Genomic DNA, 26223 nt, shown 5'->3' on the forward strand with positions numbered 1-26223 from the left:
GTGGTACTCAGTGAATAATGGTTTAATACTAAGCTGCCATAAACAATATATAAATCAGGACCGGAACAAACACTTGGGACTCACAGAGAGTTATCACAGTTTATGAGAAAAACTAACAAAAACCAAGAGTGGTCTCTTTTAAACAGGAGGGGAAAATCACATTCTAGACTTCATGCTAAATCTCCAACTTCTGTTGACCTCGCCGTCTAAAAGTTAACAAAGTGTATAGTTAAATGTTTTCATTTATGAGAGCTCGGATAACGTTTTGCTTGAGTCAAGCTTGTGTTAATAAAAATGGTTTTCCTGTTGATGTTTTATACAAACTGGAAGCACTGCATTGTGATTTAAAGTGGATGTTGTACTCATGTCATTTTTGCAAGCATCAGGAAAAATGATAAAGACATAAAATGAACAATTAAATGTAAAAAAAACAAAACCAAAAAACAAACATGCAACACATAAAAAAATAAGGAAAACCATAAGTATACGTGCTTTGTGTATTTCTCTGAAGATGAGACATTTTCAGGCATAAGGATGTTTATTAAAGCATTCGTTTTATACTAAGTTGATGGATATAGCATGTTTTCTGAACCCCTAAATTAATGCATCACCCAGTTCACATCTTGTTTAAATCTCCATTTGTTGTCAGAACAGTCAGATTGCCTCTAGCGTGCTGGTCTGCTTCAATAGCCTCAAAAAGAGACTTGAAGTTTCCTGCACCAAAGCCCTGTGGATGAGAACATGTTTTTTTTGTTTAATAACATGTTAAATATACTGTAGAGTACATTTCCACTGCTTGTTTAGCCAGTGGTGCCCTCACCTGGTGATTGTGTCTCTGAATGACTTCCAAGAACACAGTGGGGCGATCCTGGACCGGCTTAGTGAAGATTTGAAGTAGGTAGCCATTGTCATCGTAGTCCACCAAGATCTTTAGTTCCTGGGTAACGGTGAGGACATAAAACAATATTTTGTCAATTTGAAGGGATTTTTTTGGTTAATTATGAAGACAAAATGTGTTTTATGCACCTTTAGTCTTTAAAAAAATATGATTAGAGTGAACTGAGTCAACATGTTCTACGATTTAAAAAAGGCCACTGTGTTTGGCTACGTAAGGATCACAAATCATCACTCTTTCAGCTTTGTTAATTTAGGGTTTTAGCTCTGACCTGCAGGACATCAAGGTCCTCTGAGATTTTGACCTTTGAGTGTTTCAGCTTCTCTCTCAGCTGGTCGTAGTAGGTCTCAGGCACAGACATGAACTCCATCCCACGCTCCTTCAGGTTACGGATCTGCAAACAAGGTAATTAACATTACAGTTAAGCTGCTGTTATAACTCAGCCTGTTGCAGAGGTAAGCAGGGTGTTTTAGTTGCCATACTGTAGTAATGATATCTGAAGTGTTCATGGCGATATGCTGCACTCCTGGACCTCCATAGTACTCCACATATTCCTGTAAGTCAATAATGTTCTTATTAGTCCACATACCACATGGTTAATGTTTGTTCATTTGAATACTTCAACTCTGGTTTTAATCTGGTAACCCAGATGTTTAATTAAAGTAGATAAACTGTAAGCAACATGCCTGGATTTGAGACTTTCTCTTCCCCATCGCAGGCTCATTGATGGGCATTTTCACGGTCTCCTCGTAGTTTGCCACGACGATTGAGCGCAGGGCGCTGAATTCTGTCTGAAGCTGCTTGTCGTCCACGGACCAGAAGCGGTGAAAGAGAAGGTTTCTCTGATACCTGTTAAATGAAGAAACACAGATTAGGAGCCACTGTGGCACAAATACTCTTGAAGTTGCTCTCATAGTGTCATATGCACAGTAAAGAAACACGTTTCTTCACATGGCAAACAAAAGAAAATACACACACACACACACACACACACATATATATATATATATATATATATATATATATATATATATATATATATAAACACCCAGCACGCCCCTGCGGGCGGTTTATCCTTCAAGCTCGGGTCTTCTACCAGAGGCCTGGGAGCTTGAGGGTCCTGCGCAGTATCTTAGCTGTTCCCAGGACTGCGCTCTTCTGGACAGAGATCTCCGATGTTATTCCCGGGATCTGCTGGAGCCACTCGCCTAGCTTGGGAGTCACCGCACCTAGTGCTCCGATTACCACGGGGACCACCGTTACCTTCACCCTCCACATCCTCTCGAGCTCTTCTCTGAGCCCTTGGTATTTCTCCAGCTTCTCGTGTTCCTTCTTCCTGATATTGCTGTCATTCGGAACCGCTACATCGATCACTACGGCCGTCTTCTTCTGTTTGTCTACCACCACTATGTCCGGTTGGTTAGCCACCACCATTTTGTCCGTCTGTATCTGGAAGTCCCACAGGATCTTAGCTCGGTCATTCTCCACCACCCTTGGGGGCATCTCCCATTTTGACCTCGGGACTTCCAGGTTATACTCGGCACAGATGTTCCTGTACACTATGCCGGCCACTTGGTTATGGCGTTCCATGTATGCCTTGCCTGCTAGCATCTTGCACCCTGCTGTTATGTGCTGGATTGTCTCTGGGCATCTTTACACAGCCTGCACCTGGGGTCTTGCCTGGTGTGATAGACCCCAGCCTCTATGGATCTTGTGCTCAGAGCTTGTTCTTGTGCTGCCATGATTAGTGCCTCTGTGCTGTCTTTCAGTCCAGCTTTGTCCAGCCACTGGTAGGATTTCTGGATATCAGCCACCTCCTCTATCTGCCGGTGGTACATACCGTGCAGGGCCCTGTCCTTCCATGATGGTTCCTCGTCTCCCTCCTCTTCCTTGGGTTTCTGCTGCCTGAGGTATTCACTGAGCACTCGGTCAGTTGGGGCCATCTTCCCAATGTATTCTTGGATGTTCGTTGTCTCATCCTGGACTGTGGTGCTGACACTCACCAGTCCCCGGCCCCCTTCCTTCCGCTTAGCGTACAGCCTCAGGGTGCTGGACTTGGGGTGAAACCCTCCATGCATGGTAAGGAGCTTTCTTGTCTTTATGTCAGTGGCTTCTATCTCCTCCTTTGGCCAGCCTATTACCCCAGCAGGGTACCTGATCACGGGTAGGGCGTACGTGTTGATGGCCCGGATCTTGTTCTTACCATTCAGCTGACTCCTCAGGACTTGCCTGACCCTCTGCAGGTACTTGGTGGTTGCAGCTTTTCTAGCGGCCTCTTCATGGTTCCCATTCGCCTGTGGGATCCCCAAGTACTTGTAACTGTCCTCTATGTCTGCAATGTTACCTTCTGGTAGTTCAATCCCCTCAGTTCTGACTACCTTCCCTCTCTTTGTTACCATCCGGCTACACTTCTCCAGTCCGAACGACATTCCAATGTCATTGCTGTATAGCCTGGTAGTGTGGATCAGTGAATCGATGTCTCGTTCACTCTTGGCATACAGCTTGATGTCATCCATGTACAGGAGGTGGCTGACAACTGCTCCGTTCCGTAGTCGGTATCCGTAGCCAGTCTTGTTAATGATCTCACTGAGGGGGTTCAGGCCTATGCAGAACAGCAGTGGGGACAGAGCATCTCCTTGGTAGATCCCGCACTTGATGGTGACTTGTGCTATGGGCTTGGAGTTGGCCTCTAGTGTTGTACGCCACATCCCCATTGAGTTCCTGATGAAGGCTCTTAGGGTCCCATTGATCTTGTACAATTCTAGGCATTCCAGTATCCAGCTGTGGGGCATTGAGTCATAGGCCTTCTTGTAATCAATCCAGGCAGTGCACAGGTTGGTCAGTCTGGTCTTGCAGTCTCGGCTGATTGTTCTGTCTACCAGTAGCTGGTGTTTTGCGCCTCTGGTATTCTTGCCAATTCCTTTCTGTGTCCCGCTCATGTATTGACCCATGTGCCTGTTCATCTTAGCCGATATGATGCCTGACAGGAGCTTCCATGTAGTACTGAGGCAGGTTATTGGTCGGTAGTTGGAGGGGACCGGTCCCTTCTTGGGGTCCTTGGGGATCAGGACCGTCCGGCCTTCAGTTAGCCATTCCGGGTGTCTCTCGTTAACTAGCAGCTGGTTCATTTGTGCTGCCAGACGCTCGTGGAGTGCAGTCAGTTTCTTCAGCCAGTAGGCGTGAACCATGTCGGGCCCTGGTGCTGTCCAACTCTTCATACTGGAGACCCTTTCTTGGATATCTGCCACTGTGATGGTTACTGGACCCTGTTCAGGGAGGTCGCTGTGGTCTGCCCTCAGATCCTCTAGCCACTGAGCATTGCCGTTATGGGTTGCATCCTTCTCCCATATGCTCTTCCAGTATTGCTCCGTCTCCAGCCTTGGTGGTGCTGTTCTCTTATTGTTCCCTTGCCACTGAGAGTACACCTTTGCTGGTTCTGTGGAGAACAGCTGGTTTATTCTCCTGCCTTCTATCTCTCTGGTGTACCTCCTCAAGCGGCTGGCCAAGGCTGTGAGTCTTTGCTTGGCAGTTTCCAAGGCCTCAGGTATGGACAGCTTGCTGTATTTCTTAGGCACCTTATTTGTCTTACCTTTCTGCAACTCCGTTAGTTGGCTAACCTCCCTCCGTGCTACTTTGATCTTGCCCTCTAGCCTCCTTCTCCATGGAGGGTACTGCCCCTTGTCGCTGTTCAACTTGTAGCCAAGCATCTCACTGATCACTGCTGCCGTATTGTAGATCAGCTTGTTAGTGTCGGTAATCGTGGTTGTAGGTATTGCCCATAGTGCTGCATTAACATCATCTAGCAGACCTTCTGAGGGCACTTCACGTAATCTTGGTAACCGGCTACGGGGGATCCAGGTTTCAAGCTTGGCCATGATCCTATTTTTCAGGTCAGTTCCTCTCGCACTCAACGATCCTTCTCCTATCGCACTTGGGGCTATGTACCCAATCTCGGGTGGGGGTGATGATATCGCCCCCCTGACCTGGCGTCCTGACTCCTCCTTGCCGTAGCATTTGTGTTGTACCTCGTCAATCTCTAGCTGTGAGAGCAGTCCCTTCTTTCGAATGTTGGAACACTGAGCTACTAGTTGTTTCGCCGTCATTGTGGATGTTGGGTATCGAAGAATCCATAGGTCCCTCATCCTATTCATGTAGCCCCTTCCGCCGGGGTTACTTGCGTAGTAGCATTCCAACAACGCCCTGTTTTCGTCTCTTGCCCACCGATGCCTTCTTGTTATATATATATATATATGTATATATATATATATATGTATATATATATATATATATATATATATATATATATATATATATATATATATATATATATATATGTATATATATATGTATATATATATATATATGTATATATATATATATATATATATATATATATATATATATATATATATATGGAGAGAGAGTGAGAGAGAGAGAAATATAGCCTCATATATTATATTAAAAGAACCAGAGCTGCAAAAGCAATGTACATATTAATGCAATTTACATTTATAGTGATACCCTGGGCTTCATACACCACAGACACCACATTAACTAAATTTGAGGGGTTACATTTTTGGCCTGTAAAAACATCAGTGACTGACATTTTTATGAGCCAGAAAAAAATTGGTTCTTCACATCTGAAAACCGCCAGCCAGTGTAACACGCCTCTTCAGAGGTTAAACCAATGAGCTTGCTCATTTAGAGAACTGCCTTACTTCCAACAATGCAGTAAAAAAAACAAAAAAAACAAAACAAGATCCAGATGTGGAAAGCCCACTTAATGCAAAGTCATGCTGATCCCAAGTCATGCCAAAAAAACTGAGTTATGTAAGAATCAGACACCCTTTAACTCCGCCCCTCATTCACCCTCTGGCTTGTGTTTCTGCAGAACACATGGCAAAAGTTGGCCTTCGAGGATTTTTGCTCGACAAACCCTCTTAGATGTGGATAACTGACGGGGCATATTTGAACCCGAAGCACAATCTTTTTCTAAACCTAACCAACTAAAAACAAAGAAATATTCTAGGAAATATTCAAGCCTCCCTACATCTTCTGCAGTTTTTTTCGTCCCAACACAGAGGCTTTTAGTTGTATTTATATGGTACATTGCTATTTCACACTCTCTACAAGAACTAGCTGCAAGTCCTCACCATTCCACTGCTGAAACCATCTCATCATCTGGTTGGTTTCCTACAACGTGATCGATAAAGTCCAGGTTTCCACTTGGGCTGCACGGAGGGGAAAAACAAACAAATAATTCAGTCAGCTGTGATTCAGACAGAAATACACATTATCAGTTTACAAAAACATCACATCCGGAATAATTTCTGTTTACTCACAGTTTGTCGAGTAAGGGGTCCTTGAACAGAGGAGGATGGAACCCAGGCAGAAACAATCCACTGTATCCTGTCCTCTCCACAAATGTGTGAGTGGTGTCACCATACTGAAGGAAACAAAAGCAAATCCAAAATCCTGGATTTTCTGATGTTTCCAACTTTTTTCATAAATCCCTGAATCATGGTATCTAAAATATTCACTATAAATATACAACACTTACAGTTTGCAGCACAGCCAGCCTGACTTTACCATATTTGTCCTCCAGAGTGTAGGGTTCCTTTATAATGACTGCCCCTCGCGCCCGGGCTTTCTGTTTGGGAAATAATGTTAATTATGGAAGCAATAGCTTTTTCAGTTACTAACATGATGCATCTGTAAAATAAAAGCTGAACCATTACCTGCACGAGAAAGTCACAGTCCTCCACTGTAAATGCAATGTCCTTCACTCCGTCCCCATGCTTAACCAAATGATCCCCCATCTCTGAAAACATGACAAGAACAGACATTTTCTTCAGCTTAAATGAACATATGATTCACAGGTTTCTTAAAACTCTTTTACATTTTTGTGATTTATAATGAATGTGTACTAAAAGGGATTGTTTCGAGTGGGACTTTCACCAAAGCATATCAAGATAATATGTTTTCAACAATTTCTTCTTTCCTTGCTTATTCAAATTGATCATAGGGGTCAGTCATGGCGCCGATATTCTTACCACAGACTAGTCTAAATATATTTTATAGACATGGAACTGCAAAAAGTCTGGCAAAAGAAAGAATGCACAAAATAGTATAGTAGTATATATATCTAAAAATGTAACAGAAGTGTAGACATGTTACAAATGAACCTGTTAAAGTCAAAAGTAATTGTGACCACTACAGGAACCCAGCTCCTTATCAGTGCTGTACCTTTGTTTCCAGGATTGAGGGCGGATGAGAACACGTAAATGATCTGTGAAATACAGAGTGAACACATCGACATGATTAAACTCCTGCCTCTGTGCATCTTTAGCTTTCACTTGAGTCTAGGTGTATTTTGTTACAATTAACATCACTCAACAAATCTACACATTGTAAGAAAACATTTTTAGGTGCTTTAAACTGATTTCCCCTCTTGTGGGCTGCGGGCACTGAGTGCTCTTTACCTTGCCTTGTTTGACTACATGTGACACCACTTCACGACTGCCCGTCTCCAAACCTTGGTAAGCCACAGGCTCAAATCCAAGCTTGTTGCAGTAATACGATGCAGCCTGTTGGAGACAAACAAAAACGTGAGCAAAGAGGGAACCGATTCACAGTCTGCTGAAACTGGGCATGTTTGCAGCAGACTGGCTTTAGCGCCATCTCCTGGTGACGAATTTTGATGGTGTTTGTGCAGCAGGGGTTCTGGGAGGTGGGAAAATGAGTGTTCTGTGTGCTGCGTTCCCTCCACCTCTTTGGATGACCAATAAAACAGCTAAAAGAAAAGTAGAAAGCTGGAACTAACTTACCTGCTTTGCATTTCCAACCCAGAATGTTAAGTGATCAAAGCAGAGGAATCTGCCCTGCTCATGCTGAAGACAAAAAGAAATAACAAAAATCAGTCACATATGCAAGTTTTAAAAAAAATCTAATAATACCAAAACCAGCTTGCAGTCAATGATTAAATCATCTCTGCAGTGCAACACACACGAATCAGTTATTTACCTTCTCGCCTTTGTCTGTGTATGTTGTCTGCAATTAAAAGTAACACACCAAAACTTACTACTTACAGAAAAAGAACTGCTTTTTTGGCATAACCAATATTATCTCCATGCAAACACAAATTCTCAGAGCGACCTGAGATAGGAGAAAGAAGCCATTTGAGAGGATTCATCAGCGAAGAGCAACTCACCATCTTTGCTGGAGGTGATGAGACCTGACAGTCCGAATGAAATCTGTGGCGAACGTCTGAATTTAAAAGCCGGGCAGGAAGTGTTTAAACCCACTCCCACCAATGGGGTGGAGAGATTGGAGGAGGAGAGCGTGCTGATGCTTTGTGCACTTTTGCTGTTATGCAATGATTACTTGGGGGAAAAATCCCTTCAAAACTTTAAAGATGTCATTAAAAGAAACAAAAACAAAACTCATTATCACCTTATTCACTGACTGATGCTGCTCAGTATGAGAGACGACGGCTAGACCCATCCAGAGATGTGCAGAAAATGTAATTTTGCTTGTGTTGTGAGTTGCTCTGTATGAGAATGCGTTTTTGCATCCAAACATTATTCTTCAAAAAAGGAAACACAAAAACGAATTGTCCACACAGGTTTTGAATTACAACTGCATTTTTTTAGGACAAGAAGGACCTAGGAACATATGTTAGTGTTTAGCGGCAAGAGGAGGCTCACGCATCCCGAACTCTCATTGGCTCAAAGGGTTTATGCTGAGTGAACCCTCATGTGCTTGAAAATACCCTCAACCCCCCATCCCATCAATCATCCTCCTTCACGTGCAGTTTTCTACTGATCTTAAAACTATTTCATTATCATTAAAAATCTAATTGACCCGAACTCAGTCGTGGTGCATGTAATGTTTTCACAGAAGGTGCAAATGATCTCAGAGCAAATGGGACCTGCATAGGAATGAGTCAGACTGTGCAAGTTTATTATACGACAATGTTCATCACAAAAGAAAAGAAAAGATAATGAAAAAATAGAGGATGTTTTAATGAGATTAAAGACTCCATATGATACAAATCGACGGGCCTCAGTGTGAAGAGCAGACAAAACAGCTCTTAAAGGCAGAACCAATCGCATTCAAGTATCCTGCATCAAATCTAAAGGATCCTGCTGAAAGAACTACAAATGCGGTGCATGTATGATAGATCCTGTCAGTTATCCCTAAATCCTGCACTGCATCCAGATGAGCTGTTGAGCCTGTGACCCCGAGCACAAACAGCACAGCTGAGGTTTCTCTGCACTAAACATCAACTAAATGGCCCAAAGAAGCAAAGAGCAACCTGTCAATGCAAAAAAGCTACATTCAGAGTGTGTATAGTACACAGACGTGCACACAAGCACTATAATTAAATGCATGTCATCCTCGTGTATTTCACAGAGGAACATATCTAGTCTAATCGTCTGTCAAACAGCAGATTTGTTAGTCATCTGTTGAAGCTCTATTTTCCAGTAACGGCTCACTAATCACTAATGAGAAACTCAAAGCCAGCCCTCAGTGTTCCAGCTGTCCCCGAAGATCGTTGTTTTTCATGCTGTTACCAAGAGGCTTAATGTTGTCAAGGGATGCAGCGACACACATGCAGACCAAGGAACATAACACGCGTGATCAAATAATTGTAGCTGCATTACACAACTACTACTATTGCATGATTTAATAGTGTGACATGGGAGGGGTAGAGTATGTGCTGTTCAACCGAGTTGCGCTCCTCGAATTATTATAGTAGCTCAGTTCAAAGGAGGCGGACAAGCCTGAAAATAACAATGAGTGATTCTTTCTCTGAGAAAAATCCAGAAATACTGGTGAACAGTGAACAACAGGAGCAACCACAGAACAATGCTGCTGCAGCAGAGGAGCATGCCTGTTCTCTCAATCCAGATGATAAGTGTTTGGAGGACAATGCACCTGCAGAAAAGGAGTCGCAAGGAAAGATGCAGTCTGTTTTCCAACAGGTACGTCACCAGATCAGATCACAAGTGGGTGTGCGACTCCCAAAGAGCAGCATACTGGAGCTAGTGCAAAAAGTAAAAGAAATGGAGCTCGCACAGGTGAGCGTCGAAGCTGATGGTGAGGAGGCGAGTGGTGAAGAGGGAAAACAAGTGCTGAAACATGAGCGCAAAAATGAGATCTGTCTGAAGGAGGAGGAGGAGATGTGTACAACGTTTGAGGAAAAGCTCGAGGCCAGAACAAAGGCCTTAAAGGATGAGTTTCAAGTTCAGATTTCAGGGGTGCGCACTGAACTGCAGGCCTACACTGACCAGGCTCTGAAAGACTTGGAGTCTAAGATGCAAAGCTGGCAGGCCAACAGTCAGCAACAGGCACAGTCCAAAGAACAGGAGAGCAAAAGTCCAGACAAGAAGCAGAAACCTTCACCAGCTCCTTCTATGGGGTCCAGAAGAGGAAGGGTCCTGACTCGGACCATGACCACCATCATCCCTAAAACCTGTCCTCCTGTCGTGATTGGCCCACGTGCCAAATCAGAGACACTGAGCTCCTTTAAGTGTGAGTGCTCTCGATTTCCTCCTAAAGACCCAGTTCTTTCTTTATTAGGAAACAGAGCCTGCCAGAGCCACAAACCTCTCCCCCCAGCTCGGCCCCAAATGCATCAGCGTAAAAGGTCCATCCAGGCAAAGGCTAAACCGGGAAAATGACTCATCAAAATCGTATTCATTCATGCAGCACAAATGTTACTGCTACTGTCTGTTACCTTTAACCTGTTATACCACTGCAGCACTGTATAATGAAATCTGAGTGAAATCTGTAATCATGACTGTTAAAATAATAAAGCATCTTCTGAAAGCTTCAAAGGAGATCCTACTTAGATCAGAATCAGCTCAAACACTTCTGTGTCATCATTTATCCTACAGTTACACAGCTGTAGCAGTTTCAACAAAAACCTTTTTGGGAATGTGAACTATTTCTGAACTTCTTTAGAGGAGAAACTATGCAAGGATCCAAACCATGATGTCTGCATTCCTCAAAATATTTTAACACAGAACAGAGTTGGGCTATAAAATATATAAAGATAGCACTCCATAATACGGCCTGTCATTAAGGGTGTAATGTCCCCAGATTTAAAATAAAGTTTCAAAGTAACTTTTGTGAAATTGTGGATTTAAATCACCTAAAAATATTGGTCAGAAATTTGAAGAACTGAATAACTTCAGTGTATTTTAGTCAAAAAACAGTTTTTCCTCACTTTACATTATAAACACGCGTTACTTTTGAGGGCTAAAATAAAAGCCTCATTCAAAAAGTACAACAAACAAAACAAAAACTTGGGGAAAGTAAGCTGCCTTTTTACAGAGCCTCCAAAAATTCATACTATCACTTAAAGGTACAGTACGTATCCACACTAGATGTCAGTAGATGTCAGCTGTGTTCCAAAACGTCGGCTGCATCCTTCGGTAGGACCCGGCCTTCGAAGGCTGAGAAGGCTGGAAGTGCAAGGCTGTGAAATGGGACGGTCTAGCCTTCAGATTTGGGTCACCGCTGTGTCGGTGGAGTTTAATAAACTCGGCCGTCTGCTCCTTGCTATCTAAAATATAACAGGACACTTGCATAAATTCTCGACCGTGAAAATATGTTAAATGTTTATTTTGTGACCCAGAAAGATTAACAACATTAATTTTAAAACTCAGTAGCGGCCGCCATTGTTGGCAGCTGAAATTTGGCTGGGCCGCGCTATGAATTCTGGGATATGGTGGGCCACGAAGGACACACCCGACCCATCCTTCAAATTCGGGGAAATGAAGGACACATTTGTCGGCCGCATTTGAAGGAGTCGACGAATTGGGACAGCCTTCGTCGCCTGGCTGTGACGTAATCGGCCTTCAAATGCGGCCTCCGGAGGATGCAGCCGTTGTTTTGGGACACAGATATAGTACGCACCGTACGTAGTACGCGTAGTACGCGTAGTACGCGTAGTTCAAGCGTGCAGACCCCCAGTTGGGACACAGCCGACCCATCCTTCAAATTCGGGGAAATGAAGGATGCATTTGTCGGCCGCATTTGAAGGATTCGACGAATTGGGACAGTCTTCGTCGCCTGGCTGTGACGTAATCGGCCTTCAAATGCGGACTCTGAAGGATGCAGCCGACGTTTTGGGACACGTGGATAATCTTAGCTACAGTGGCTGCTGTAGGACAAACATGTTCATGTGTAGTGAGTGTACACTCTCAGGCTGCTGTTTACCTCAGCTGTCGGTATGTATCTACCTCTACTCTGGAGGAGGCTGTAAAATGTTGTGAAGGGAGTCTGATACGAGTTGTGAAACTGAGGTGAGTTGCTGAAGACATCCTGGACTTTTTTGTTGGTAAATGCTGCTGTTTGCTACTGTTAGTTAACTGTTTGAGGTGGAGCTAACATTTTTCTTATTTGGACACCTTTATCAGAGATAATTTCTTGGACATTCGAGCCAAATATTAGCTGCCATTATGCTAGCTTACAACCAGCTGCTGTTGTTGTCATTGTCAACTGTCTGGAGATGGGAGGGCTGCACAACTTATCTGGTGACCAGATGTAATTGTGACAATATCTGGAATAAATGAGCATATTTATGTATGTTTTAATGTGTAAGAGGCCTGACTTCATTTCAGGAAATGAGGCTTGATATGATATAGCTCCTTCAAGCCATAGGAGCTTTGTGATCTTTATATTAAGAGTAACCTGTAAGGTTTACTACGTATGAAGCCGTTCTCTAGTCACATACAAAAAACTCGAATAGATGGAATGACCACTGTGTTCAAGATGGTGGGGCTACATGTCAAACATGTAAAAAGTTTACATTGTACAGACTCTTTTTTTTTTGCATATACTGTATTTTCATTTTCCACATTTCAGTAAATCACCGCACCTAATATACAGTGAAGTACTGTGGTAAGGAGAAAATTACATACAATGAGAGGACAAGTTAACCACAAAAATGATGTAGTTCAGTTTTTAAAAAGTACCTTACATTTGCATCTTTGTGGACATCATGTTGCTCTGACCAGAGATTTTTGTGACCGTTATACTCTTCTTCAAATAATTGTCAGTGTACTTTTATTTTAGATCCGGGCCATGTTATAAAGTGCTGCTTGTTTGAAATAATGCTTACTTTCATGCACCAGCTTTGGTTTCAGGGTCTGCTTTAGAACTGTTCCGCCCTCTGGTGGTGAGATTACTTACAGCAGACAGGACTGTTGATATCTGCAGGTAAAGATAATATACTACTACTACTTGTGGCTTCTCCTCCAATGCTGGCCATGAACCGTTTGAACACTTTAAATTCATACACTGTATGTGTTTGTTCACTTTTGCTTGTTCACTTTTCATCTGTGTAAAATAAATTAAACAACTTTCTTTGAAGTCTCAGTTTTAATGTCAGTACACGTCCAAAAACTGGATTTTCCACTATAATTAATAGCCTTGACAAGTGAATTTAAATATAATAATGAAGATCAACAATCACTCACTTCACACATAATGTTTATTGAATTATGAGCGGATCCCTTGACCAGGACACAAGGAGCAACATTCATGCGTGCCTTTAATTGTACACCCTATATGTGTAGGTCAGTTTCAGTAAAGGCTTAAAAAAGCCCTACCCTATAATCATCATTAAATTAGTACTTGAGAACTTTCAGTTAAAACTATAACGGTCATGGCCTGTGTTTTGGTGATTCTACACTTTGACCAACAGATGGCAGGAGTTCATGTATTTGGGCTCAGATGAACACAGCTTAGCAGACAAGAAATTAAGCAGTTTTATATTTTGGTGTAAGTGGAAGCAGTGGTGAAATAACATAAACTGTATGCTTTTACTGAATGGCTAAATGAGTACTTATGATAATATATTTTTAAGGTGTCAGAGTGGTGTAGTGGTAAGACCCTAGGTTTGAATCCACCGGGCAGCTGTCTGGCTGAGTGATACTGGTTATTGCTTGGAGATTTTTAGGTAAGTACAGTCAGGAAAGGTTTAATGTGAAAAGTCTGGGTACTCCATTAAGGCACTATAACGTAATATCCAGATATGACGATTTTGTACAGTATTCTACATAAAATTATGTGCAGAGAAAGGACAATTTACTAAAAAAACTGCTTGGAGTTAACCAACAAGTTCTCATCTTCTTTGTCGACACCTTGTCACCGGTGTTGGTCTGGCCAGAGATTTTTATCAACATTGTGTCTGATGACTTCTTGTGTGGTTCATCCATACCCTGTAATGATTTGGATGTCATATTGAGCCAGCAGCATTGACCCAAATTATTCTGACTACACCTCCATGAGGAAAAGATCTGTTCCACTAGATCCAGGATTGGAAGGAGTGGAAGGAACTCCTTTCATGCGCAGCAAACCACACCTGTTCACTCTTGCCTCAATAGACATCAACGCAAACAATGACATCATTTGGCAAATCTGGTCTAACTAAAGGTCTGTTGTGTTCTGGTATAAGTGGTATATAAAGCGTATTTAGGAAGGCCAGTGGAAGCTGAGTGGAAGATGTACGAGTAGGCAGTAATAAGAAGTATCGGAGATTGAAGAAAATCTGCTTATATTTGCAGCTAACACCCACTAATGACAATGTCACTCTTTGTGTTAGCTTCACCTGAAACCACATGTGATGGGACCATGTAAGTCTGGAAAATCAAAAAAAAACCCAAAATACAATCCCTGTGCACATCAATGGATTACCCGGAAACACTGCCACTGCAGCTCCTTAACTCTGTCACTACTCTTGTCCAGGGGCACCTTTGTAGAATAGCTTCATCGTCACTTGAAGCTGAATTTAAATAAAGCTGAGTAAACTAATACTCTTGTTGTTTATGACTGCACTCCATCCCATCCCCTCCAACTGGTCGCTGCAGATGGCAAAGTCTGGTCATGTCATGGTCATCTGGCCATGCTGCAAACTTCCTGTTCTTGCTGCCAACATGATTTTGCACATGAGAAATATGCTCTATCACTTCATAATCCTTACACGTCTTAAATTGTGTTGTAATTTTGTGGCTATTTACCTATGCAGTACTTGCTGAATAGTTTTGAACTGCTTCTCCCTGTTCCTCTAGCTAAGAGTGTTCCTCCATTTGCATAATTGGTAGTGATTGTGCTCTAAATTTGGAGTGTACACACATTTCAATAGATTTTGATAGTGGATTTTTTTCACATAGGACCCGTCAAACTATAAAAGGAAATTCTGTGATTCTGATTTGTAGAAAAATCAACTCATGTTTTTTTTTTTTTTTTATTAGCAAGCCGTGTGCAAGTGGTTACTGGAGACCTGAGCACCTGAGTGCTTCCAGCAGCTGAACTGGCACTGGGACCAGCCAGTGACAGGAGATGTATTTAGCTGCGAAGCAGGCACAGGAGCAGTGCCCCTTAAAGCAGGCCTTTCACAGTGGACGGGATAGAGAAAGATGTGAAGAGGACCTTTGTGTTTCAGGGACGATGAGTCCTGAGCGACCATATCCGGAGGGGGCGAGGGCCCAGCACATTCAGGTCTGGCCAAACCACGCTGCCCTCGGAAGCAGCATCTCGCCCCTAACGATATCCACCAGCGGCACAGCTCATTATGATGCACAGTGCAGCAGGTCTGGTCTTCCCTAGGAAATATGCATCGGTGGATGAAACAGTTTTCAGGTCTGTTAGGCAATATTTCCTATGATAGGAAGAAAGATAAATCACACATTTTCATAGTTGAATAAAAACCTCTCATTCACTCGCTCAGATCCAATCGGGTGGCGTGAACATGTCCCTGAGCCGATATGAATAACAATGGCAAGAAGGTGGCGTTGGAGGAGATCCATTTGTAAACCCTGGTTTCCTAACCACCTCTTGAAATGTGCCAAAAGATAACAACATTACACTGAAAACACCAGTCTCATGTAAATGCTGTATTTTTCTGGGCCGTTGTTCTCAGGATTTGGACAATTAAAGCGAGGGGGCCACTTTCAGGTTAAACTAGACAGATTACTGAGAGAAGCTGATTTCAATAGCGATCCCTGGGCAGACGTGGTAGCAATTTACAGTTGTCGCTGGTGTGTATTGGAGCTGTTCTCAGGCGGCCCCTTGTGTGAGGTACGATTAGACATGTTATACCTCATTATTCGTGAGAGCGTTTGGATAAGATTCGGGGTAATCTGACTCTTTTTCCGAGGTCTGTGCAATACCAGCCGTTGCTATCAGCACGCTTTCAAAAAGAAGGAAAGAGATATGGAGATAAATACAGCTGTGAATGCAGAAAAAATTAGAGCTATGTTTTCTTTAAAGAAAAAAACCTTCCAAAAGATCTGAGGATAAATGCTGCGAGACATGTGAACACTTTCACTAAGTTTTAGTCTAACATCTATTATCCCGTGTTTACATAAATGCTAAGCCTAGTAATTATTTTCATTACCATCACTTTAATGGTCAGCATTAAAGTGACAGCATGTTTAGAGTGGTAGCTTTGTAATTTTGTCTTTGAGCTAACAGTTTCTATGATATAGGAAGCAGGTTTTTATTTGACAGGATGTCACACTGTTGGAGTGGAAGTGTTAAATAAATGAGAAAAGGCATAAACAAAGGTATGTGCCCCAGCATTGAAACCTAGTATTAGAAGGTGGTAATGGGTGGGAGTCGTGGGGGCATGGGGGGGCTGGAGCTTCCCATGTTTCAGTGTCAGGTTGGACTAACTTGTTTTGGTGGATCAGGGGGCCTGCTGTCTAGACTGGTGCTGGTCTCATACTCGACTCAGACATGTCACAAAATAAGCCTTAATCCTGAGGACAGTTTCTCATCACAAAGCTGTCAAACCCTCACCGGGGATAAAAACAAAATTCCTCCACTTACCGTCATGTTTCTGATTGTTTTCGAGATTATTTAAGCAAAGGCACAAAACAAACGAGCCTGAAAACAAGAGTCAACAAAATGTATTCAAGAAACATCTGCAAAGTTTGGACAACTGCGGTTCCACGCTCGTAAACATCTCATCTTTTATTTAAAGCTCTGAGGCTGGGAGAAACAAACACTACGGAGTATTTTTCACTGCTTCTGCCTGCTTCCAGTCGGTTTTATGAACTAACTGCTGCTGGGTCCAACTGAATTATGCTGTTCTCCTTGTTGTAACTTCCTTCAAGTGAGCTCTTAATGAAATGAGTCATATAGAAATAAGACTGTCACATCTAGTTAGTCATCCTTCTGCACACCTTTTGAATTATTTGTGAATGTCAGAAAAAACCGATAAAATGTTAGGATTTTATGCTCATTTATTCTTTGAATGCCTTTAAAACATGAATATTTATCAAAGTTGTATCATTCTAGTAGATTTTATTATAGGTGTGCGACTGATTTGATCAAATCCAACAGATAAAAGCATGCGCCCTCACAACTGTCATTAAATTGGATTAAAAACTCTGGGTAGGGAGTGGAAGCATGAGAAATTGCCCAGAGTGAAAAGTAAATCAAATTTAAATATATATACATAAATACAAAATGTGTGAAAAGCTTCAAAATTCGAAGTTCATTTGAGACTCTCACTGCTTGGAGTAAAAACTCGTAGAAAAATAACAGCTGATTCCAGAAATGTGGAGAGGACTGTTGCAAACACTCACCCTCCTCCTCTTGGACAGACAGACAGACAGACAGACAGACAGAGACACACACACACACACACACACACACACAGGAGCAATCGCAGCCCACACCTCACCACCCCCTCCCACTCTCTATTTTTCGGGCTTCACTAGCTCCATTGTGCTCCAGATTTGTAGGATTGACAGACAAAACAAAAAGGCGAGGGACTCTCAGAGGTCATGCGGATCCTCCAGAATACAATTTTTTTTCCCCTCTCACCGGCTTCCTAATTCCCCCCCCTCAGTGCTGTGTTCTCTGTGCGGATAGCTCTACTGTATAGAGTCATCCCTAGTGCTGACTGTTTCGTGTGTGATTTGAAGAATGGGGAGCTGATTGTGTGCATTATAGTCAGCAGGTGGATGAACAGTACAGAGAAAGTAGGGTTAGCGTTGACAGCCCGTGCTATGTGTCAGGTCTCTGTTTACATGTGCATATGAACGCACTCACACACACAGTGTGGGGTGCATTTGTTGCTGCTTGGGTGGGATGGAACAGCAGGGAGATCTAAGGAAAGGGGAGCAGTTGTGCTTTGGTTCAGATGTCCCATTTGGGTGTGGCAGCTCACACTGATGACAGCACTCAGAAACTGGCACCTGTGTGAGACGCTTTAGTGTGTTTCGCTGTAAGTGTGGAGCTGCAGACTGATTGTGTGGCTGGTGTGATTACGCATTCATTCAGGTGGATAACACAAAAACATATCTCCAGCTTTATTTCTGAGCTGGGAGCTGCGCAGCTGCGTTTGTGTTGATTTCTTAACTATCATTCTGAAGCTATGAGGTCTCATTTGATCTAGATAAGACCCATCATTCAGGGATTCATTGATTCAGCAACCCATATTTAAATGATAAAACTGGCTGAATAATGAAAAGCATGTATTTATCTATCAGAGCGTGCGATTGGTTGACACAATATAGCAGCTATTGTTTGGGACAAACAATACTTGTGCATTAAACTTCATGCCTCCTGACCAGGAAAACAACATTATAACAGGGGCAGCAGACCAACATGCTTGAACTCCCTTTAAGAATACTTTAGGCGCGCTGCGACGCCCACGTCCAAACATCCCTGAACACACAAACAGGTCACACAGCCCACACAGGAACACAGAGAACATTTATGTGCAACTGTTGTTTTTGTGTTTGCGGTGTTCCCAGTGTGCTTTGGTCAGCTGGTATTCAGGGTGAGTTATCTCAAAGTGAAGCATCAGACAGGCTGTCAGGCCAACTGATCTCAATAATAACAACATGTCTCGCATTGTCCGGCACGCGTGAGTGACTCTGCTTCCACGGTCTAATTGCTACTCGTATATCTGCTGTTTTATATAAAGATGAACTAAAAAATGAATTCTTCTGTTATTACACAATAGAGTTAATGGTGCAGTGAACGCTTGTGTTATGGGTTAGATTCTGTATGCATCCGAAATACGTAAACTAGATACATAAAATCTTTTCTAATAAATCTATCAAGCTGAAGAATCATTGCATGTTTGAGCAATCTAGCGTCTGCGAGGATCTCACAAAGAACATTCTGGCATTTACTGCAAATAGGCTCCGTTTCGCCAGGATGGACAATAAATAACATATGATCTCTCACACATAAAGAAACGATGAATCATGCAGCTTTGCTTTTTTTCGACACTTCACACATGTGGTTACTTTAGAACGGTGGTGCAAGATGACCCATTTCCCAAGTTTCTCACTTCAATCACCTCACAGTTTCTTCTTTAGTGTGATGGAGCATCTGCACACCCCATCCCGTGCTCCAAGAACCCCTCTGACTGCAATCTCTTGTCAGCAGGCACAAATATTGACTTGTTCGGCGGCCCCGATTTCTGCCAGGATTAGAGTCCCACTTCCCCCCTAACCCATCCCACCACCGATATTTCTAAACGGTAATTATGCCCAACAGAGCTCATTACTGTCAAATCAGAATATCCCTTAGAAGAGTCACTCAGTGGTAATGGCCACGTAATTCAGCACACAGGGTTTGGCTGTCCTAAATTTTGTTATGCATAAATTTTAGCCACTTTGACTTTAACTGAGCACACATCACTCTGAATATGTTGCTGGTTCTTTCTTCCTCGCCTTAAATAAATACTAATGTTTGAAATGAAGAAATCCTGCAGAAATCCCAGCTGAGTGCAGAATACACACTCAGGATGGCAGGTAGTTTGCATAATCCAGTTACTGTCTGGATACTGGCTGTGAATCAATAGAGATTAGAGACCTATTAGTCTGAAGGTGCGAACTGAATGCAAGGTTATTCATAACAAAAGCTTGAACCCTTTGAGATACTTAACACTGAAATAACAGGACTGACGTGAAAGTGGAGGTTAAATATTTACATTTGCTGTCAAGATTGTTCTCCTTTAAAGTAATACTTGAAAATCTACCTTTGATTTGCATGCACACACACACACACACACACACACACACACATACTTGAAAATCTACCTTTGATTTGCACACACACACACACACACACACACACACACAATGAATTTAAGACATCTGGTTCATAGCACACATCTTTAATACAGTAGTTAGTTACAGCGATGTCAAAAAATAAAACATATACATCAATTTGGACCATTTATAAGGCTCCTTTGTCCCTTTAGTGCGTGACTGCACTGCAAAACCCCTCCATAGCGCCCCACCCGCTCCTGTCCCTCAGCAACATTTGTCAACTGCCATCTGCCTGTCTGCCCCATCTCCTCCCCACAAACTATGTAATTAAGCTGCAACACCTTTGCTCCTTTTACACCTCCCTCCCTCCCTTCCGTAACCCAGACTTCTACCTTCTTTGAAGCTTTGAAGAGACACTGCTTTGTTTGATTTCCCTGCTCATGTACAACAAGTGCTTCTACAATAAATCAGCAATATATCCGAACGAAGATGGTATGAAAATAGGGTGTAGCTTTAGGTTTCATCCAGTGTAAAGAGCAATTCATATTTCTGCCTTTTTTCATGATACAAATGAAAAAACCTCTGCAAATACAAATTTAAACAGAAAAAATAAAGACTTTTTTTTTTCTCTGAGAATTTGAGGAACAATGCAGCTAAAGGAGCTCAGCCAGCTGGCTCCAGCTTCCCAAGTTCACACAGCATACAGAGTATTGGCCTCTCTCACTGTACATTGGGAGGAACACATAATGAATATCATGACTGTAGGCAGTGACAATTCAAAGTTCATCATCTCATCTTACCAGCTTTGAACAATGGACACATAAAGTCTGTATTTTTACAAGTGTTCCAGCAGTTGGAGCTGTCCTGCAGCAGCCCTGTTTCACTTTGCTCTCTACACCTTGGTGGCCAGAGACTGAACCTCTGACTTCTGAGTCTGGGCGCTGAGAGTGGACGACATGGAGCTCATCTGGCCGTGCATAGCTTTCTTCAGGTTGAGCAGGCACAGACACTGGGAGCGAAAACGCAGGTCAAAGAAGGCATACAGGAACGGGTTGAGGCAGCTATTGACATAGGCCAAGCAAGTTGCATAGGGGTGAGCCAGCAGCAGGAAACGCAGGAAGCCGCAGGAGCTCGGAGCAAGGTTCAGGTAGGAGAGGGCGTCCATGCTCTTCAGCACGTGGAAGGGAGTCCAGCAGATGGCAAACACCACCACCAGTGTGGTGATGATTTTCAACAGTCGTTTCTTCTTCTGGTCCTCTTTGCGCAGGTTGTTGAAGTGGCGTGTGACAGTGCAGCCGATGAAGCAGTAGAAGATGGTCATGGCCAAGAAAGGTAGGAGGAAACCCAAGGCAGAGGAGGACAGGCTGAGTCCTGCAATCCACAAGTACTCATGCCTCTGGTTCATGGTCACCAGGCTGAAGTCCATGGCACATGTGGTCCGGTTGCTGTTTAGGTCATTCACAGTGGTGCGGAACAGCAGCGTGGGCACAGCCAGGAGGCCAGACAGGAACCAAATAGCACCCAGCGATGCCAGCATGGTGCCCCGCGAACGGAGCCTGCTGCTGGACAGAGAGTGCACGATGGCCAGGTAGCGGTCAAAGCTCAGGCAGGTGAGGCAGAAAACACTGGCGTACATGTTTACCAGAACAACATAGCTGCTGATCTTGCACAGAGCCACGCCAAAGGGCCAGTGGTAGCCCAGGGCTGTGTACACAGCCCAGAGAGGTAGAGTTATAACAAAGGTGAGGTCAGCAAGTGCCAGGTTTCCTATATAGACATCTGCAGCCCGACGTTTAGATTTGGACCTCCAGACAGTGAAGATGACCACGCCGTTACCTGACAGACCCAGGATGAAGATCAGCATGTAGAGGACCGGGATGAGGGAGTAAGAAGGCTCCCACTCTGAGAAGTCACATGCAGTCTCATTGTCATCATAGTACTCGTAGCTGTCACCATATTCCGGAGTGGGGGGCTCCATGCTGCAGGGATTGTTGTTAAGAAAAAAAATCCTTAATTTAAAGGGTAAAAAAAAGTAAAGAGTCCTGTAAAGTTCCAAACGGTGAATTGAAATTCAGTGAATCATAGGAGCTGGGGTTTCTGAGCAGATCCTGTGAGAGTGAGTGACTCTTGGCTCTGTCTGCCTTTTTAAACTCGCCCCTCCACACCCCTGGTTCCCTCCCAGGACGACCCCCCCCCCCCCCAGTAAAACATCTTTCAGCTCTCCCCCTCCTCCTCCTGTCTCTCACCTCTTCAGGCGCAGCCCTTCCCTCTGCCTGGAGGACAAGAAGCCTGCATTCCCTTGCAGATGACAGGCCAAAACACTTACTACTAGTAAATTCAATAAAAAATATCAGGAAAAAGACATCAAATCAATAAGACATTCAGAATTTGTCCATGTGGGAACACCACCATTACTTCTGGTCAAAATAAAGGTGTTTTTCATGTCATTTTTGAAAACTAAAGAGTCTAACATTTACTTTATTATTATTATTACTATTATTATTCTTAATAATAGTAATGATCATGTCAAACCTAAAATTAAGTCCTAGTAGTGGTGTGAACAGATCGCACAAACATTGCTTGCTTTACTTTCCTTTTTCTTTAGTGCATGTTTTCACAAGCATTTTATCTCCTATAATTTTTGCAGTGACTTTGTGGTGAGATGGTGACTCTGATTATGTGCAGAACAGGTCTGGACATATCAGATGATTACTTTACATCACAATCACTTCCGTTAAATTGTTGTTAAACCTTCAGATGCATCTCATTTAATCTTTACTGTAACTCTAATACAAGTCTCGGGTCTGACGATTGATTTCCATGATAAAAGGCCAAGCAAACACACCAGTTTGAAACAAAAACAACAGGAAACTTCACATTGACACCACCTTGGCTTCCTTTCACTACTAACTGCAGCAAATGCTCATATAATGTCCCGTAGTATAGAGTATTGTAGCAGTTATCAAATTGCTTTAAAAGAGCTTTTATGTGTTCCATTAGAAATGTTACAAAATTCAGATAATCTTTTTAGTCATCTTACAGAATATGTTGCTGGTGAAACGGCTTTCAGACTCCAGGTCCAATCCAAGGAATTACTATCAGTGGGGGAAAAAAGAGCTTGACATGCCAGAGCAGTGCTGAACATTATTTACAGCACATTTAGTTTAGGTAATCTGTTAAAAAAACAGGGCTCCTATTGGTGATAACAAGATGTTGTTACATTAATCCTCAGAATGGATTATTAACTATAAATGCACAGACTAAAAAATGCCTTTGATGAAAGGAAAGGCTCACAGCTTATCAGCCTGCACTGAGTGACTGGTGATTGTACTGTACATAGAGCAGTGGTCTGAGGGATAGCCAGAACACGGCAGATGCTTCATCCTTAATTCAGCAACAAGGAGACACTGTCAAGAGCCAGTTTTTTTGTATGCAAACATACATGCTGGATGTCGAGTGAAAAAACACGGAAGTCCACTGAAACAATTTTGCTATTATGTGTGACAAAGTTTTATTTTCCTTTTTTAAGCAAACGACAGTTTCCTCCTGGAACTGCTATAAAAAGGATGCCCTTACTGGATCCTGAACCACAAAAAAACACAGAAAAAGTACCCTAAACCAAACTTCTCTCTCTCTCTCTCTCTCACACACACACACACACACACACACACACACACACACACACACACACACACACACACACCAGGTGTGTCCCGCCTCTACTTCATTCCCCGGGGAGAGGATTGGCGCCTGCTGCTTCCAGGGTCAGTATCCCTTAAATAAATAAATTAGCAAATTTAAAAAATAAAAGGCGAGTAGATAAGAAACAGATGGCCAGATTAGACCAGCATATAAGATGTCTTCAAAAGACCTCCTTACTTGTTCATCATAGCCTTTATAGGTGCCAAGATAAAGTCCCGGTGCTGTTCCTGAGGTGGGAGGATGATTATCAGCAGTGAGTGAAGATTTACTGACATCGCTTTTCCAAATAAAACATATGTGAATTATGTTGTTTTTTAAGTATAGGTTATTGCATGCTTTTGTGTCATATGTTCTTTCCATAACATATTGCAAGCACTAGCTTGACAGGGAAAGCTTGTTGGGTTTCTGTCTATATGCCTGGACCACACATGTGACTCTGCCACAGCTGTGGCTGCTTTTGATCTGCTGCTGAAATGACCCTGCTGCTGTGACACGACTGCCTTGCTCTCACTCTGACTGTCATTTTGTTGGTGCGGGGACAAAATGGAGCGACTCAGCGGGAAGCGGATACTATCATGGGTTTTTGTAACAACTTAATAGAGGGAGGTTTGTGATATTTAACTTAACAGAGTTAACTGGGGTCACAGACAGGAGGGTTTGGGGACATTCGCAGTGGATACGTCAGCTCCAGTCTGGAGGAGATAAGTGACTGAAGGTGGAGGCTAATCTATGACCTGAGGTTTGTTTGAAGTGTAAAAAATGTTGACAGCACATCGGCTAACATAGCAGACCCTAGGCCTCGCAAATCATGCTGAGGGGACCTGGAGCCCAAGGGAGCCGGGGACCTGTGGGGTCACAGCGTAGTCACTTTAGAGACACGACTGGTCTTTAAGTGCATGCTGTCTCTGATGCAAAGACTTTGAATGAAATAAGGATAAAAATCATTTATACTTTTCTATCTAGTGAAATCTTAAAAACGCACTATGAGCCACATCTGCAGAGCTTTCACATCAGCTCGCTAAGAGTCGACTCTGCTGTGTCAGATGACGTCGCACTCCAGTGCCATGGAGCCAGAGCTACACCCTCAGATGTGTGAGGGCACTGCTCCTGCTGAGGGGTTTGTATCTCATCATACTGCAGGCTATACGAGGATAGCTCGCCATGTGACTCCAGTGTAACAATTTGCCATGAATGTTTAATTTTCCACAACGCAAAAAATCTGAACCTAAATGCGGGGATTGGAATACGTAAAACATTCACATTGCACGAAATGGGAAATTCTGTCAAAACCTTCCAGGCGGTTTTGTGCCGTGCTGTGATTAAACCGTCAAGCTGGAGGTCACACGCAGCTATATTTTAATCTTGACCTCAACGCTGAACTGAATGGAGACCTCCACCCAATCATAAGAATTGCTTGCTTGATAACAAGGCCCCATTGTTTCATTTTTGTTGCTCTCAGCACTTTTCTTTTAATGAGAAATACACCTGCTGACTGTTTTATTAAAATTTTGTTACACTTCCTGGAACAGGAAGATGCAAATTTGTGTTTGATCAGTGCAAGAAAATGCCTTGTTAACAGATTTAGTGTTATTTTTTGTGCTTCTATGCTTGTTTTTTTAAACCTATATCGTCCAAAAACACATTTTTGATTAAATAAAAACACAATGGGTTCTCATGAAATGTACTGCTAAGTATCCGAGTACGTCAAGACTTACAGATGTCTGTGAGTGAGGAGAGTAATCCAGGGGCCAGAATTTAATGAGGAAGTCCTTGATTGTTGATACGTGACCCTTCTGTTTTTATTTTAAACTACCGCCATTCAAGACTGCAACATTACAGTCGCAGTAAAAACAACGCACACCCTCCTTCGATTCCAAGGTTTTACACATCAGGATATATTACAAAAGTATGTGTTTTTTAGCCGGTCTTTAAGTTAAGTAAAAATCAACAAGCACAATACTGAACCACATCGTGATTATCACACAAAAATGAAGCCCAAATGTAGAAGCAGTGTGTGAGAAACTGAGTGCACCCTTTGCGCTTCCATAGAAAGTCAGAGGCTAAGTATTAGCCAGGTGAAAAAGACATCAGCCATTTTTGCTGCCCATCAGCTCTGGAGGAATCGTAAGGAATCATCTCCACACAAGTCCAGGTTTAACTGACAGCAAATGATATGGTTGTTTAGCCTTTGTACCGTTTCCATCAGCTAATTCTGAAAATTACTACTAATTTACTCTAATTTTAAAACAATTAAGTATATTCAGCATAAAGAGTGGACATATACAATGATTCGGTCATGAAGTCCAATCCTGCACGGTTTCCACTCATTAATATTAGGCTTTGTTGTTTTTTGTGGGGGTTTTTTTTTATGTTTTGTTGTGTAAAGCAGCAGTGTTGAATGTATAAACCCAAAAAGATATTACTAAAAAATTACTCAAATATGAATCACCTTATATTTTAACATCAAGATGACTGAAGGCGAAGTCCTCCCTACAGGCAACAGAAAGGAGAGACTGTTTGTCTTAGGCTGTGTTTAATGTCCATTACAAACTGAGATGAACAGCTGGGCCACATATGAACGGCTTCGGGTAA

At 42.7% G+C, this 26223-nt stretch overlaps 2 protein-coding genes across 2 annotated transcripts; both read right to left on the bottom strand.

Annotated features, from left to right (window-relative positions):
- Window positions 1-4: 4 nt before the first annotated feature.
- LOC113033804 (4-hydroxyphenylpyruvate dioxygenase-like) lies at window positions 5-8258 on the bottom strand. The gene is made up of 14 exons (XM_026187918.1): window positions 8106-8258; window positions 7919-7945; window positions 7723-7785; window positions 7378-7482; window positions 7142-7184; window positions 6634-6716; window positions 6456-6545; window positions 6238-6341; window positions 6049-6126; window positions 1582-1744; window positions 1378-1449; window positions 1167-1289; window positions 821-937; window positions 5-727 (listed from the first exon to the last, which is right to left on the bottom strand). The coding sequence occupies exons 1-14, from the start codon at window positions 8106-8108 to the stop codon at window positions 617-619; spliced, it is 1182 nt and encodes a 393-aa protein (XP_026043703.1). The 5' UTR covers window positions 8109-8258; the 3' UTR covers window positions 5-616.
- An 11780-nt stretch (window positions 8259-20038) lies between these two features.
- On the bottom strand, window positions 20039-22049 carry aplnra (apelin receptor a). The gene has a single exon (XM_026187666.1). It carries the CDS (start codon window positions 21905-21907, stop codon window positions 20822-20824), a length of 1086 nt encoding a protein of 361 aa, XP_026043451.1. The 5' UTR covers window positions 21908-22049; the 3' UTR covers window positions 20039-20821.
- Between the last annotated feature and the right edge of the window lie 4174 nt (window positions 22050-26223).

The sequence above is a fragment of the Astatotilapia calliptera genome, chromosome 12, assembly GCF_900246225.1.
Source record: "Astatotilapia calliptera chromosome 12, fAstCal1.2, whole genome shotgun sequence".
In the NCBI taxonomy this organism is placed as follows: domain Eukaryota; kingdom Metazoa; phylum Chordata; class Actinopteri; order Cichliformes; family Cichlidae; genus Astatotilapia; species Astatotilapia calliptera.

What these genes read in the sequence shown, in the direction of transcription:
- aplnra (XM_026187666.1), bottom strand. Translation starts at nt 21,907, where the DNA reads ATGGAGCCCCCCACTCCGGAATATGGTGACAGCTACGAGTACTATGAT.
- LOC113033804 (XM_026187918.1), bottom strand. An exon ending in ATGTAGTCAAACAAGGCAAG is followed by an intron (nt 7,185 to 7,377) that starts GTAAAGAGCACT and finishes TGTATTTCACAG; the next exon opens with ATCATTTACGTGTTCTCATC. An exon ending in GGCTGGCTGTGCTGCAAACT is followed by an intron (nt 6,342 to 6,455) that starts GTAAGTGTTGTA and finishes TGTTTCCTTCAG; the next exon opens with TATGGTGACACCACTCACAC.